At 44.1% G+C, this 15,512-nt stretch overlaps 2 protein-coding genes across 9 annotated transcripts in view; one reads left to right on the forward strand and one right to left on the reverse strand.

The window, feature by feature from the left end:
- The window catches only part of HMBOX1 (homeobox containing 1), a 101,361-nt gene extending 89,066 nt beyond the window's left edge, over positions 1-12,295 (reverse strand). For all 8 annotated transcript variants that reach the window (XR_008933419.1, XR_008933418.1, XR_008933417.1 and 5 more), the window contains exon 1: positions 12,226-12,295. The gene's annotated coding sequence lies outside the window, so the exon portion shown is untranslated. The remainder of the gene's footprint in view (positions 1-12,225) is intronic.
- A 496-nt stretch (positions 12,296-12,791) lies between these two features.
- The window catches only part of INTS9 (integrator complex subunit 9), a 64,711-nt gene continuing 61,990 nt past the window's right edge, over positions 12,792-15,512 (forward strand). Inside the window, exon 1 of the mRNA XM_056852639.1 lies at positions 12,792-12,865. Coding sequence (XP_056708617.1) covers positions 12,857-12,865 — 9 coding nt within the window. The 5' untranslated portion in view covers positions 12,792-12,856. The remainder of the gene's footprint in view (positions 12,866-15,512) is intronic.

Genomic DNA, 15,512 nt, shown 5'->3' on the forward strand with positions numbered 1-15,512 from the left:
AACTGATAATAGCAAATCAGACTGCAGGTCAGGGGAGTATATTTCTGGAGCATCTGCTGTATATCTGTTGCACTGGTTTTGGTTGGTCGATCTGATACAGTCCATTCTATCACCTCATTTTAGCAAACGTGCAAATCAGACGAGTTCTTGAGTGGGTATTTTATTTTATATTTATTTATTATGTTTAAATCCTGCCAAAGCAGCCTACAAGGTTCTCCTCCTCTCCATTTTTATCCTCACAGTGAGATAGGTTAGGCTGTGGGACAGTGTCTGGCCCAAGGTCACCAAGGTCAGCTTCTAGGGCAAAGTGAGGATTTGAACCTGGGTCTCCCAGAATCCTAGCCCAACATCCTCCCCACCACACCGGAATGAAGCGCAGGGAAGAAAATGTTTCATTGTCTTTTGTAATACTGGAACCGAGAGAGAGAGCCAGCAAGAGCTGATAGGCAGTAACTTCAGGACAGAGGAAGGGAAGCTCTTCTTCACATAATGCTCAACAGAATTCACTGCCAGAAGATGCTGTAATGGCTACTGGCATCGATTTCATTTTAAAATTCACAAAGATAGGTCTCTGAATGACTGTTAAACAGGACAGAGAGGCAGTATACCTCTGAACAGCAGGGACTGGAGACAATTATTAAGGGAGTGCAGCTGTATTCATGCCCCATTTGAGATCTTCCAATGGCATCTGCTCAGCTTCACTGAAAACACAACGCTGAACGAAATGACCTTTGGGCTGATCCAGCAAACCAGTTTTTATCTGCTTACGTAATAGTGCTACCCTACCAAGCACCCAGAGTATAGTACTATCCTGTGCATGATAATACAGGATAGTACTAACCGGTACTATCCTGCACTGGAGAGTACTATCCTGTACAGAATAGTACTATCCTGTACAGAATAGTATCATTGGGCTTAGACTGGAGTGACTGTACATAGGGTTGCACTGACAGCTGCTTTTAAAAATGTCGAATTTTCCCACTAAACAGTACTAGGTCCAGTCTACCAAGTCGTCTCGTTCCATAATTGGCAGGGTCCTCCCTGGCTCTTCAGACTCCATGATGGAAGAAGAGCCCCCTATGGTCCATATTCCACCTCAGGCTCCTTGTCTTTCCTCAGCTCTTCAAGAGAAGACCACCTACTATCTCTGCCACAACCAGTTCCTATCCAAGAGATTCAGGTAGATCAGGAACCAGCACCAGTCCAAGAGCCAAGCTCTTTACAGATCAGGAGCCCCCTTAATGCTCTCTTCTGCCACCAGTCCCCCGCGGTCTTCCTGCAGGAGCAAAAGGGGCAGAGAGCCAGGGCTGAAGCCTGGACAAGGCAAAGAAAAGCACATGTCTGGAGCCTCCCCTCCTTGAGTTGCGCATAGGAGGAAGATGCCACTCCTAAATCTTGGCAAGATCAGGGCTCAACTCCAGCTACAGGAAGGGGCAGGGTCATCAGCTGTCCAACCATGCTCGCAATGAGTCCTGGACAGCTCCTTGCTGCAAAGGCTCCAGTTAACCAGCTCCTGCTCAGCTTCATTTTGGTTGTCTAATAGAGACTCAGTGACTTCATCCCCAGTGGGAACAGGCAGGGAACAAGACAAAAGCCCCCCCCCCCCCCGTTTCCATGGGGCTGGCATTTGTGGCCTGTGCAAGTCCCACGAAAAAGATGGAGACCTCAGAAGCAACAGTGGATTGTGCTTGGTTGTCTACCTGTATTTCACTCAACAAATCCCAGGCTGACAAATTATCATGCTGTCACTTCACGGTGTTCTTGAAAGATCCAAACCCAGAAAATGATTATTTGAAAAGAGAATATATCTGTGTAGAAGCTCCAGCACATTTCTCCCCTCCACCCGCCCCAATTCATTAGGCTACTTTACAATTAATTTTTTTTTCACTTGGCAAGGTCTGTGACTGCAAAACATGTGTAAATCCCAAACCACTGATGCTTGCCATCTGCAGGTTTGGGACTGGGTTCTAAGGGCAAAAGTCACCCACCAAATTGACTTATTAAGCAATGTTTGATCCTACCTTTGTATTATCACTAATACCCAAGGTGACATATAACAGTTCATAAAACAAGGACACACTAAAAGGAATCTGCAATGCCTAGAAATGAGTCTAAATGACAAGCTAAAATAGCAGTCTAAAAAAGAGAACCTACAGAACAGAGTACAACAAATTTAAAAGAAGCTAAAATCAGTTCAAAAGCCATCTCTCCAAAGCTTTTCGTTCTGTGCTATACCTCTTCACAGCACAGTGAGGTAGAAAGTTTTGTATCAAAAAACTTTTCCATAATGGAAAATTTTCCTCAGCTATATATATTTCCACAGATTTTTTAAAAAATTCTATTTAAATATTCTTTAATATAAAGAGAATTTACACAATACATAAATCAAAGAATAAGAACTTACAGCAAGCTTTAAAAGCCATATCAGCTTATTTTCTAGCCGCTCTGACTACATTGACCATCAACAGTTCCTTTCAAGAAACATTTCCTTTCAGCAAGAGGGCATTCATTGGATTATAGGGCATACAGCAATCAGATGTTTCCCACATCATATCTAAGACTTGGACCCAAAAAGGCCAAATCAGAGGCCAAAATCAAATTTATGCAACAACTCTGTTTTTGGAGCACCACATCTCCAAAGGGAATTAGGGCAAATATTTGCAAGCCTCTTGAGTACCCCATATCAGTGGTACATGACTTTCATAAAGCTTTCTCTCAAAACTGCTGAGATGAAATTTTGGGGAATTCTTAGTCCAACTCCATTTCCATACATCCAGTGCAATTGCTGTATATAGAACTTCATCCCATTTTTGAGATGAAACAGAAAGATGATCTTCCTCTACCTAAGAGCGGGGCACAGAAGGCTACTAAGCTTGTTGGTGTAGTAACAAAACAAAATATGGTTTCAAACTTTTTTCTTTTACAGCAACCATACTAGTTTCCAAATAAATTGGACATGAAATATGCAATCTTGAGGTATTGAAAAAATGAGGATCATACACTTCCATGCCTAGGAGATATTTTCATTTCTAAAAATGCATTGTTCTATATCATTAATTAGAAACTTGGGGGGGAATTCAATTCAAAACTTTCCAAAGCATCTGGCATCACTGCCCTTTCTTAACTTGTAATTTAAAGTAATCCAGCCTCCTACAAAATAGATCAGAAAAAAGCATCCTCAACTATTGTGATGGAAAATCTTTTTCTGCTGTTATATTACATGTAAACATCTCTTTTTCCCTACACATGCAACCATTTTTCTTGCAAAATTCTTCTCTCCTGCACTTCATTTGTTGTCTCTCTCTCAAACATACATTTGACGATTAAAATGTATTTTAAAGGACCTGCCCATCATATGAAATGATTCTCCCCAGTTTTCAGAACACAGATACTTAAATCAGCCAGAGAGAGAGAGGCCTCAATTAACAGAAAGATTCCAACCTGCTGTTACACAATTCTTTCCCAGCGCGATCTGGCAATGATGGGAAGAATAAAACTGTTTGTGACTTCAAGTAGGATTATGAATGAAGAAACCCACATGACTACACACTCCCACATTGGTCAATAAAAGTTACTACACAGCATGGAGCAAAGAGCAGACCAAAGGGAATAAAGGATCTCCATTGTGGGGCTGTGGCTCAATGGTAGAGCATCTGTTTGGCGTGCAGAAGGTCCCAGGTTCAATCCCCAGCATCTCCAGTTAAAGGGACTAGGCAAGTAGGTGATGTGAAAGACCTCTGCCTGAGGCCCTGGAGAGCCGCTGCCAGTCTGAGTAGACAATACTGACTTTGATGGACCAAGGGTCTGATTCAGTATAAGGCAGCTTCATGTGTTTTTGTTAATGTGTTCACTCAGTCGCCTCCTCTAACATATGCCAAGCTGTGGTCCCAATCTAAAGAGCTGGATGAGGTGCACAGCACACGAGGCAAAGTTTCTGACCCTTCTTCATTCAAAGGACAACCTTGACTAGAAAGAGGTTTAGGATGCGGGTCAATTCACTGATCAAATGTCATCAATCGACCAGTGAACTGATCATTTTTTATTGGTATGTGGCACAATAATTATTAAACATTCCGTAAAGTCAACAATGCCCTTTTTGTAAATGGCAGCTGGCCTTCTTAACTGCATCGAAAGGTCATCAGATTACAGATGATGAGAGGGACAGCCTCTTGCTAAACAGCCCCCTTATTTAAAAGCAGAAACCCCCCTTTCCTGCATCTCCCCCCCCTTGCCCAATAAACCACATGGCCCAGCTTCTCCAATTGTGTTGTAACTACAGATATCTCTGAACAGGAATTGAGAATCATGGTTCACAAGGACACATGAAGCTAACACGCTTGAGAATTCATCACATCTGCAGGTGGCCACGATTGCTGACTACCCAGAATTGCATCCGCTTGCCAGAACTGGAGAGGGCAAAGCCACAAGAAGTTCAGCTAAGCAGTTCTGGCTGAGAGCCAGCATGGCGTAGTGGTTAAGAGTGGTGGGCTCTAATCTGGAGAACTGGGTTTGATTCCCCACTCCTCCACGTGAAGCCAGTTGGGTGACCTTGGGCAAGTCACAAGCTGTTGGAGCTCTCTTAGAGATCTCTCAGCTTCACCTACCTTGTCTATTGTGGGGAAGGGAAGGAGATTCTAAGCTGGTTTGATCCTCCTTAAAAGGTTCAGAAAGTCGGCATATAAAAACCAACTCTTCTTCTAATATACATGGGTTCTCACATGGGGTTAGTGACTGTATTTGTACCACAGTACACACTGTTTATCCTGTCAAGACAAACCCAGGCACACTGTGATGTCCCACACAACCCAGCCCGCTTAATAAGAGAGATGCACAGAAAAGTCACTGCTGCCATTTTACCGTGTATTTGGAGAGACAACAGAGGTGTGCCATGCAAACAAACCAGTCAGCCCAGAGAAGCACATAAATACTTTTCACTCTCATCTCACTCCATGTCTCCTCTCTCACTGTCAGTGAGGGTATTTTCATTGCTCATCTTTAGCCGTCTTTGTTTCTAAATGCTTTTAGCCTTTCCTTGAAATGAAGTTGCTCTGACACTACTTTACCCCATATCTCCACAATCCATATGTCAGCTTTGGATGCACAGAAAAGTCTCTTTCCCCCCATCCCTATAATTTTAATCTAAGATCTCTCTAGAGAAGAAAGGGGCTACGTGTGCACTCAGTCCCCTGCACAGCACACTGCCATCACTAAATAAAACATCACACAGAAGTAGCATTAGCAACAGTTCAACTTTTTTTTGGTCCATGTTTAGCTTCCAAGAAATATCTGGACAGGTAAGGACATTTTAGGAATAGCGAACTTCCAACAATCAGTGCAATCCAAAGCGAAGTGACACCTTTTGGGGGGCCATTAAAGTCAATGATCTCAGAAGGGATTAACTCTGTTAAGGATGGCACTGTATGTACAGTCATATTGTGCAAATACAAAATTCATTATTGGGTACATAATTCAACTCTTTCACTTAAACTCTCCCCCCTCCCAATCTTCTAGCCCCTATGACTAGAAGACAAACGTAAAAGCAGATGGGAAATACCTGTTAAGATCTCAGAAACTAGAAGGTGGTCTGAGGTCTTCCCATAGTCAGGGAGGGTTTGGTGCTGTGAACAGCTCTTTGCCTTTCTCCCCAAGTCTAGCAGGAAGAGAATAAATTATACACAGTAAGCAAACATATGCCAATTTGCCTGATTATATAGGTTTTTCAGTCCTGGCTCTGGCCTGGTGGAATGCTCTGCCAGGTACCAACAGGGCCCTGTGGGAGCTTACAAAATTCTGCAGGGCCTGCAAGTCAGAACTTTTCTGCCAGGCCTACAGTTGAGGACGGCCATGGGTACCAACTTCACTGGCCTCCTCCCCCTCCCATATGTATACTGTATGGTTTTGGAGGGGTGACTGCCTGCTCTACAATCAGCACAGGGGGCACTGCATGCCATCTTTGGTTCTGATTTTTAATTTAATGATTTTATGCCTTAGGGTTTTATATAACTGTTCTATGGATGTTATGAATTTTTTGTATGGTTTTAGAGGTCGTTACCCGCCCTGAGCCGGCTGCGGCCGAGGAGGGCATGTTAGAAATGTGACAAATAAATAAATACATTCATTTTTGGGGGGGGGGCACCGAATTCAGGCATAGTGACATGAGCGAGATACAATCTTACATAGCTTGCACTCCTTCTCCTAGCACCTGTACTCCTAGAACACAACTGGAACAAACTCAGATTAAAGCAGCTGCAGCTGAGAAGCTGCCAGTACAAGTCACAGCAGAGGGTGCAAGCCAGCACCCTTACACCAAACCCCTCCTCAGTCCAATTTTGAGCTAGTGAGTATGTGAACACCAACCAGAGCTCCCATGGCCAAGCGCTCCCCAGTCCCTTGCCCACAAACCTGCCCACTGCCGGTGACATTCTGAGCGATGTTCTGCCACCACAGGAGGCAGATAAGCAAGTGCTGGCTTTTGCTATACGAGGAAGGAAGCAGCAGACAGCTCCAGCACCCGATAAGCCCTGCAGCAGCGCGCTCCTCATATCACGGGACAAGCCCTCCACAATGATGCGTGCCCCATGAGCCAGCAGTTTCTCTCCCTCCTTTCCCCGTCTCTCTTTCTCACACAAACCACTTTGGTTATGTGCCGCATCATCCATACGCAGCAGAGCATCTCGCAGAACCTGCTTCTCCCCGAAAATGGGATCGAGGCATCTCTTTCAAGACCAACTCTTTTGTCGAGCGAGAGGTTAACATTATCCTACTCAATTCATAGAATCACAGAGTTGGAAGGGACCACTAGGGTAATCTAGTCCAACCCCCTGCATAATGCAGGAAATTCTTAACTACCTCCCCCACACACACCCAGTGACCTGCACTCCATGCCCAGAAGATGGCCAAGATGCCCTCCCTCTCATCATCTGCCTAAGGTCAAAGAATCAGCATTGCTGACAGATGGCCATCTAGCCTCTGCTTAAAAACCTCCAGGGAAGGAGAGTTTACCACTTCCCGAGGAAGTCTGTTCCACTGAGGAGACCAGGTTCCAATATAACACACACCAAACCACACCTTCATACTGTGCATTAATTAACCCCAGAGCAATTACTATCAGCAGGTTCCGTTAAAATAGATTAGAATCTCCCGATCACCTAGAAATTTACACTGGCAGGGTTAAAGTGACTATTCCTCTACCCTGCCAGCCCTTATGAGATGCTACTTTTGTAGAAACCCAGTAGATCCCTACTCTGGGGATCTTTCTACCTGTGGTGGTTGCAGTTGGTTATGCTTGGAACAGAACCAGAGGATGCAACACACACTTTATCGCTCACTGGAGAAGTGGTCTGAGTTTGGGTTCTAGATTACATCAACCCCAAGCTATTTTACAGGGTTGTTCCTTAATATCCATTTGTTTATCTACTGCCTTTATCAGTCTGACACCCCTTGCATAATACATTTATACCATATCACTTCACAACACACTGGTTACATAAAATATCTCATAATTAGATGGAGAGGAAATTTTTGGCACAATTATTCTAGTAGAACACAAGTCAGCACATTCTTATTATAGGAATTGACATGTTCTGTTTTACCAAAGCATAATTTGCAGCATTCCACATAGACCAGGGAATGTCCACACATTATTGCTCTAGGGTTTCCCCTCCTAGGCTTTGAATTCATACTGGATGCTGAAATATCTGTCCTCTAGCTCTGAATGTTCATATTGCCTATATATCATATTTTTGTGATGAATTTTGTAAGCCACCTTGAGGATCATACATGGTGCAAAAGCCAAGTGAAAATCACGGAAATAAAATACAGAGTCAAGGGTAAACATCTGTTCTCCAAGAGGTCAGGTAAAGAAAGGTCTTACACCACTGATTTCAACCCTCCTCCTCACCAAAGACAAAAGATGCAGACTTTCCGAGAAGTCAGGGTTTTGTTCCAAGAATGGCATTTAGACAGTGGTGATATAAGCTCAGAGATATTTTACACTACCACGACTACAAAAGTCAGCTTTCCGAATTAGCTCTTTGGGGTTATACATTACCTTCAAACACGTCACAAATATTTTATCTTTCCCTCAAATGTCAGCAAAAAGGAAGTTTCAAGGCAGCTCGGAGAACAATGGTCTTTAGGTACGGGCTCTCAAGGTTGAGAAAACATCTGCACACATTAACTGGTTGGGGTGGGGAGAGGAGAACCCAAACAAACTTCAGCTCACAGCAAGCTTTTACTAGCAAATCAACAGTCAGCAGCTCACATAAGTAGATATCAATCATGCCAGAGTTATTCAATATGCCCACTGATGCTTAGGCCATAAAATGACCACTCATTGGGGGAGAGACAGCAGCTCAGCGGGAGAATGCATACTTTAGAAGTCCTTCAGCATACTTTGGAAGCTTCAGCCTTGGCATAGCAGGTGTTTCAAAAGATTTCTGCCATTCTGTTTAGGGTTGGATCCTCTCGGCTTTCCCATTCCATCTTGCCCAGTTCCAATCTTTACTATAGCTCCCAGCTTCTTTCCAAGCAGGTACCATGTTCCCCAGCATTACCTTTTCAAAATCAAAAGGGGGTTGTCTGTTCTTCTGCCTGAGACCCTGGAGAGCTGCTTTCAGTCAAAACAGACAGTACTGAGCATATAGTATAGATGGAACAATAGCCTGACTCTCTAGGAGATAGCTCTGTATGTTCATTGTGCGGGTGCAGCCTATCAGTCTGCATGCGCCAGGTCCTAGGTTCAGTCTCTGATGACTTGGTTAGCAGGACTAGGAAAGACCTCTATCTAAGATCCTGGAAAGTCAGTGCTAGTCAGAGAAAAGAGCAGATATCTGAAGAAGCGAGCTGTGGCTCATGAAAGCTCATACCCTGCTATAAATGTTTTTAGTCTTTAAGGTGCTACTGGACTCTTGCTCTTTTTCACTGCTACAGAGAGACTAACACAGCTACCATCATGTAACTGCTAGTCAGAGTAGATGGCAACATGGATCAACAATCTGTTTAAGGCAATTTCATATGTTCATATAGAAAAACGATGCCCATCTAGTTTGTAACAATCACACAGCATACCAAAAACACATCTTACTATTCCCCCCATTTGAAACTATTTGCTTCTTCTTGACTAATTCCAAACAATATTTCAAAGCCCTAAGATCATAGCTTTTTTTTCATACCTGGGCACAACCAGAAGAAACTGAAACCCCCGACTTTTGTAGGTCGTCTGTTAAGGAAAACTGCACTATTCAGTCATAATATTATTTTAACTCAAGGAAGGAACAAACAAGCCAGCTTCAGGCAGCCTCCCCGGTGTTCTCCTGTATACTTTTTTTCCCCTCACCAAGACACAGAGAATTTTTAAAAGCTATACATTCATTTCAATTATCAACAGAGGTCAGACCAATACCAAAGTTTCACTCACTTTTTATTAACCAACCCATTTTAGAGATGGGGAACCAACTGAGAGTGCAATTCTAAGCAGAGATACCCTCTTCGAAGCTCTATTGACTTCACTGGACTTATAACGCTAACTCTGTTTAGGATTGCACTGTTCAGGGTTGAAGCCTATCAGCATTCCCACTCCATCTTGCCTGATTCAGTTCTTAGCTACAGACCCCGTTTCATGCAGCTTTCCTCTATTCTTGTCCCAAGATCCACAGCACAACTTTTTCAGTGGTCAAAACAGGTCTGTCCTTTCTCTTTGGGGAACAGAAAAGCTGGTAGGAGCAAAGCCTAGAAAATAACAATGCTACTCCTTAACACACACACGGCTTTGGAGTACTCAAGGTCCTTTACATATGTTGGAGCGGCGGACTCTGATCTGGAGAATTGGGTTTGTTTCCCCACTCCTCCACATGAGCGGTGGATGCTAATCTGGTGAACTAGATTGGTTTCCCCACTCGAACACATAAAGCCAGCTCTCTCAGCCCCACCTACCTCACAGGTCTGTTGTGAGGAGGGAAAGGGAAGGTGACTGTAAGCCGGTTTGCTTTTTCCTTAAGTGGTAGAGAAAGTCGGCATATAAAAACCAACTCTTCTTCTTTTGGGAATCTCTACAAGGACCCTGTAAAGCAGGTCAAAAATCACTGTCCCTGTATTGCAGATGGGGAGGGTCAAGGCTGAGAAAGATTGGCTTGCTTAATGCTACATAATGATTTCATGTCTCAAGTGGGATTTGAACTGGGGACTTCCTAAGTCACAGTTTGATCTCTTAATCAGTAAGCTACATGTTAGTGACTTGCCCGAAAAAGCCTCTCCCGCCAACCTAGGAGTCCATGGCTGCACTGGTCTTGAAACCAAGTCCCTGAGGTCTAAACTCCACCCTCTACCTAAATGTATCCTTTTCAGCCTTTACAGTAATCAAATATAGAGCATAAAAGATATTTCAAATTCATACCACTGGATTTTTGAGCACTAACCTTCTGATAAACAGGAGGGGGGGCTTTCAAAGTGCCCAGTGAGTTGCCCCAGATGTTTAGGTGCCCAGGACATTCTTCCTACCATTCAAAATGAAAAACATACTATGCAGCCATTCCTGATGCTCGTTACAAGTCTGAATCAGCACGTTTAAAAGAACAGCTTATGCTAACCAACTTCCACAAGCCACCTCCAACGCTCTGAACATTACCTACTCCAGCTGAAACCACATTCCCACAGCACAGCCCACCCCTCCAAAGATCTGGATGCAGCAACAGTTCACACCTTCCTCTGGTCACACTCTCCTGTTTGCAAGCAGATTTCCTCCCCCACCCCCAGCACCAAGGCACACCCCAGTGTGTCAGCAGTATGACTATTCCCCATACCACAGACCCATCAGCAACCTCTCCCCTCCCAAGACAGCACCTTCTTCCATTGCAACTCCTTCTTTGCACATATTTTGCATCCTAAAATTCACATCCCTGCTGCAGCAGCAGCAGCAAAAAAAAAAAAAAAAAAGTTAACATATTCGATGGTGTGTAAAAAAAGCCGCCGACAATCCAGTTCACAACTCAGTTAGCTTTAACAACCGTTGATGGTTATCTGAGCATCAGTTGCCTCATTCAAGACTGGATTCAATTCCCCCCAAAAAGTTAGCATAAACAAAGCCAAATCCCTCACCAGCGTCCTGGAAACATCAAGTCTCTCCCCTAATTTCCCCCCTTTAAACACACTCTATTTGTGGCAGTCTGAAAAAGACTACCCAAAGGAACCACCCACAAAACCATCAAAAAAAGAATCAATCGTCTGTCTTTTCAGTAACATCACAACTGATATAATTTCATTTGCCTAGCAAACCCCAGTCATAAAGAAGCAAACATAAGCCATCACCTCACACAACTGCACTTTAAACCCCACATTTAAGCAAACCAGGATTTACTCATCTATGCTATTTGCACATAACTTGGGTAATCAGCAGATCTGATGTACAATTGTTCCCTATCGGACTTTTTCGTGCTCTGAGAGATCATCACTATGACCTACACAATAATGTATTTGCTGGGAAGCAATCAAACAAAGTAATTTCTATGGAAGGCTGAGATAAACTAAGCTCTTTCACAGAAGCCAAACATTGCCCAGATATTTGAAAAAATACAAAACTAAAATCCAGATATCACATCTTCCCTTTGGATTAAGTCACCAAAAATCATCACTTGGTCCTATACCAACAACCTAGCGCAGATTAGAACCATCATATATATAAATGTATGGGGGGGAGGGGTCCAGCCTCGTTATCATCCTGTGTATGTACCAAAAGGAGGTAAAGTGAATGAAAAGATAACTAATCTATGATAAATGATCCTGAGCAGATACCCAAGTAAGATACTCTTCTCTGTCTCTTTGCCCGCCACTTCTGTTTCAAGGAGAAAAGTGGGGGCACCAAAATCTTTGTGTTTTAAAACTTCTCCACTGCACCCAACCCCAAAAAATAGAACAGAACAAATCAGCTCGTTTAAAATATCTTATCCCCTTACGGTTCAAAGAAAAGCCGTCCTCTTTCGCCCTCTGCCTCAACATTCTCCAAAGCCATCTGAGGTGGGTTATGTATTCTCAAAAGAGCCAATTTTTTTCCCTTAAACCCACCCATCTGCAAATACTCGAGTGAATTTCTCCAGCCACACCAAAACAAATTCAAAACATAAAGGAAAGGTGGGGGAGCATAATTTCTTCCTCCTCTCTTTTGCAAGATCAGCCACCCCCAGAGCTACCAAGATCATGCCCTTCCCTGCCCAAAAAAAACCCCCCACTCACCTTTGGGTCCTGGTTGCTGCTTCTCCACTTGACCATTTAACAGCAGAAGTTGGGGGGTGGGGATCCCCCCCAGTCCCAATGTGAAAAGCAAAGAGATTTGGGGGGTGGGGGCTTAAAAATAAAATGAGGGGAAGGTCCAAAGAAAGATAAATGCTTCAGGCTCCCAGCACCAACTCCCCCCCGGCACTTAAGGGAAAAAAATCCCCCTCCCCTCACTTCCCACTCCTTCCTGCTCTCTTTTGGGCTCAATCAGACCAGACTGACTGTCTTTGTCTGTCTGACAAGCGCCATGTTGATATCAACATCCAAGCTCCCACCTGCTGCCGCTGTGAGACTCTGGGACTTGTAGTTCCCACTTCCCAAGGGTGAACGGGAAGGGCTACCGGCCCAGAACTACCACTCCCGACACCCTCCGCAAGCGCCATCACGCCAATGGACGACTGAACGAGGGAGAGCGGAGCGGGGAGACTACACTTCCCAGCATGCTCTCGGAAAGAGCGCCCATGACTTCATTCTGAGGTAGGGGGAGGGTTGGGCCACCCGGTGGACTACATGTACCAGGATGCCGTGGGAGAGGCTTAGGTCAGGAAAGAGAAGGAGGATGGTCACAGTAAATAGAGCCGGGTAAAGCATGAAGCTGGTGAGTTGGGGGAACGTTGCAAGGGGCAATCCCAGTACCCCCCAGTACCGCAAGCTGTGGGAGGGACTGGGAGGGGTCGTTCCAAATCTCTGAGATCTTGGGGTTGTTGTTTTTTGCAGTTGGATAACAATTAATTTAAAAATATCTATTAACTTCTCTCCTTGAAGGTGGTGAAAGCATGATTTAAGGCACAGGAATGCTCAAGCACAGTTTGAGCCAGGGCTGAGCTTCAGAATTTGCTTTCAGAAAGGCCGTATTCGGTGTTTGAACTTCTTAAAAAGCAAAGTACTGTTTCCAGGAGTTGTAGCAAAAATAACCAAGAGGCTCGTGGCACCTTAAAGGCTAGCAGATGTTTATCCTCGCATAACCTTTTGTGGACTGGAGCCCATCTTGTCAGATGCATGTAGTGAGACGTATGTATGTGTGTACATCATCTCCCAAGCCGAATAAAAATTATTGGGGGGGGGGGGGGAAGAGTCAGGTACTAAGTATACAATGCTAACAATCTATCCACTGGTACCCAACCTCTGGTATAAAATTATTTCCAACACTCACAATAATATATTCATAAATATATTTGTATGTACATGAATATCCATTCAATAATATGGTTGCACACCAAAGTATATTTTACATTTGTAATACAAGTTCATATCACAGAGAAAAGGACTACATATAATTAGCATGTGGAATTCCCTGCCACCAGATGTGGCCGTGGCCCCTGCTTTGATGGCATAGAAAAGGGAGTAGACAAATTGATAGAAGCCTGATATGAGATGGCATGATAATGAAATGGTGCCTCCATGTTTGGAGGCAGTATAGCACATTACCAGGTGCTAGGGACAGGCAGCAGGGAATGTTTGCACATTTAAGGGCTTTTTGGAAGCCCATACGTCAGGCTGGCTCAGACAATTGTCTTAGCTTGACCTTGGTCTGATCCATCCATCAGGGCTCTTTTTACATTCTTATATGGAAGCTAATGGAGGAGAGTAAGTGGAAGAAAGCTGTTTTAAAATCAAATGTACATTATGGTTCAGATGTCACATTGATTTCACATATGATATTAAAAAGCAGTGTTGAATCTCTCCTGTTATTTGTGCTATGCGTGGATGTGGTTTTAAACCGTATAGAAAGAGGAGAGTTGATTTGAATCAAGATGCTAAGCAGTTTCTTTTTACAATTGTGTTAAATCTTTACCTAGCTGAACATAGGCTTAGGCCACCGGGTGCGAAATCACTCTTTTGTCTTTATTCTTAGAACATTTGTCTTTCGGTTTGTTTCTCCCGCACACCCATTCACGCCTATTGATTACAATTCAATATGTTGGCAGTAAAAAAGAACTGGGTATATCAGGCTTGCTCGCTTTGGAGTTAGCTCCTTCTCCTCTTGCCAGTTGGAAGATGGTTTATGGCTTAATGTTCAGCGCGTCAGCGCACTCCATGCCTGCATCAATAGCTTGATGGTGTCCCGAGGCCTCTGATAGGCCAAAACTGGAAGTGAACAATCTCTCTACCTCCTGTTCTTTGCACCAATCAAAGCAATATGAGCAATAGATCTGAGGATGAGTCCCAGCCATTTCTGCTAATAACAGCAGGTGGCCCTACTCCACCAAAGGATTCTTCTCCTCTCCCATCTTTCAAAAGATATACATAAATGCTTGAAATTTGGATAGTTTGAATTGATATATGAAATTCAGCCATGTTACATCACCCGCAGTTTCTTGGCCAGCCCTTGTGTCTTCACACCCTCTGTATGATTTTGCCAGAGTCTTTTTGTGTGTGTGTGTGTTTGGCTCTTTCTCAGCTTCACATTCTTTGCCACCTGTTTGTTTCCATAGGTTCCCACTTTTGAGGCCCTTGGCTTCTTTGTCATCCTTTGGGTTGTTATCCAGTAGCTGAAATCTTTCTGGCACTTCTGTCCCCTGCCCTCTACCATGCATTCTGCCTTGTTCATGACTACTCCGAGGTTTCTTCAGAGCCCAATTCTACTTAGTCCCTTCTTCTCTTCCCCTCATTTCTTCAAGCCTCATTCTCCACCTACTCTTCCTTCAAGCTACTCTTTCTTAGAACCCTTTCTTCAGCACTCTAGCCTCTGGCTTTCCTGACCCTTGGCTTTCCCAAAAACTTTCCCCAGTCCTTCACTCACCCCTTTGTGAGGCTTCAATCTGAGCCAATTTGACAAATTGTCCCTCCCTCACAGAAGTTGGACTGCAGACTGCTTCAATACCTGCTACATGGTAAATTTTTCCTTGAACCCACACAATCGAACATGCATTGCATCTTCTGTGCTGGGAGCGTAATCTGAGGCACATGCAGGCCTGATTTGGATCAGAACCGCAGGGAGAGGTGCCTTCGGCCTTCCTTCCATGCCATTTTTCCAATCTGAATGGCCCCAGGGAGGCACTGTTTGCCCTGTAGAGAGCTCCAGGAGCTCTGATGGGACAAACTTAGCTTTTCGCAATGAGGCAAGTAGAAGAGCTAGTGTGGTGTAGTGGTTAAAGGGTCAGACTAGGATCTGTGAACTGCATGATTGAATCCCTGCTATGGCATAGAAGCTTGCTGGGTGACCTTGGGCCAGTCACACGCACAGTCTCACCTACATCACAGGGTTGTTGTGAGGATAAAACAGAGGCGAGAAGAACAACATT

The sequence above is a fragment of the Euleptes europaea genome, chromosome 7 (genome assembly GCF_029931775.1).
Source record: "Euleptes europaea isolate rEulEur1 chromosome 7, rEulEur1.hap1, whole genome shotgun sequence".
NCBI lineage: Eukaryota > Metazoa > Chordata > Lepidosauria > Squamata > Sphaerodactylidae > Euleptes > Euleptes europaea.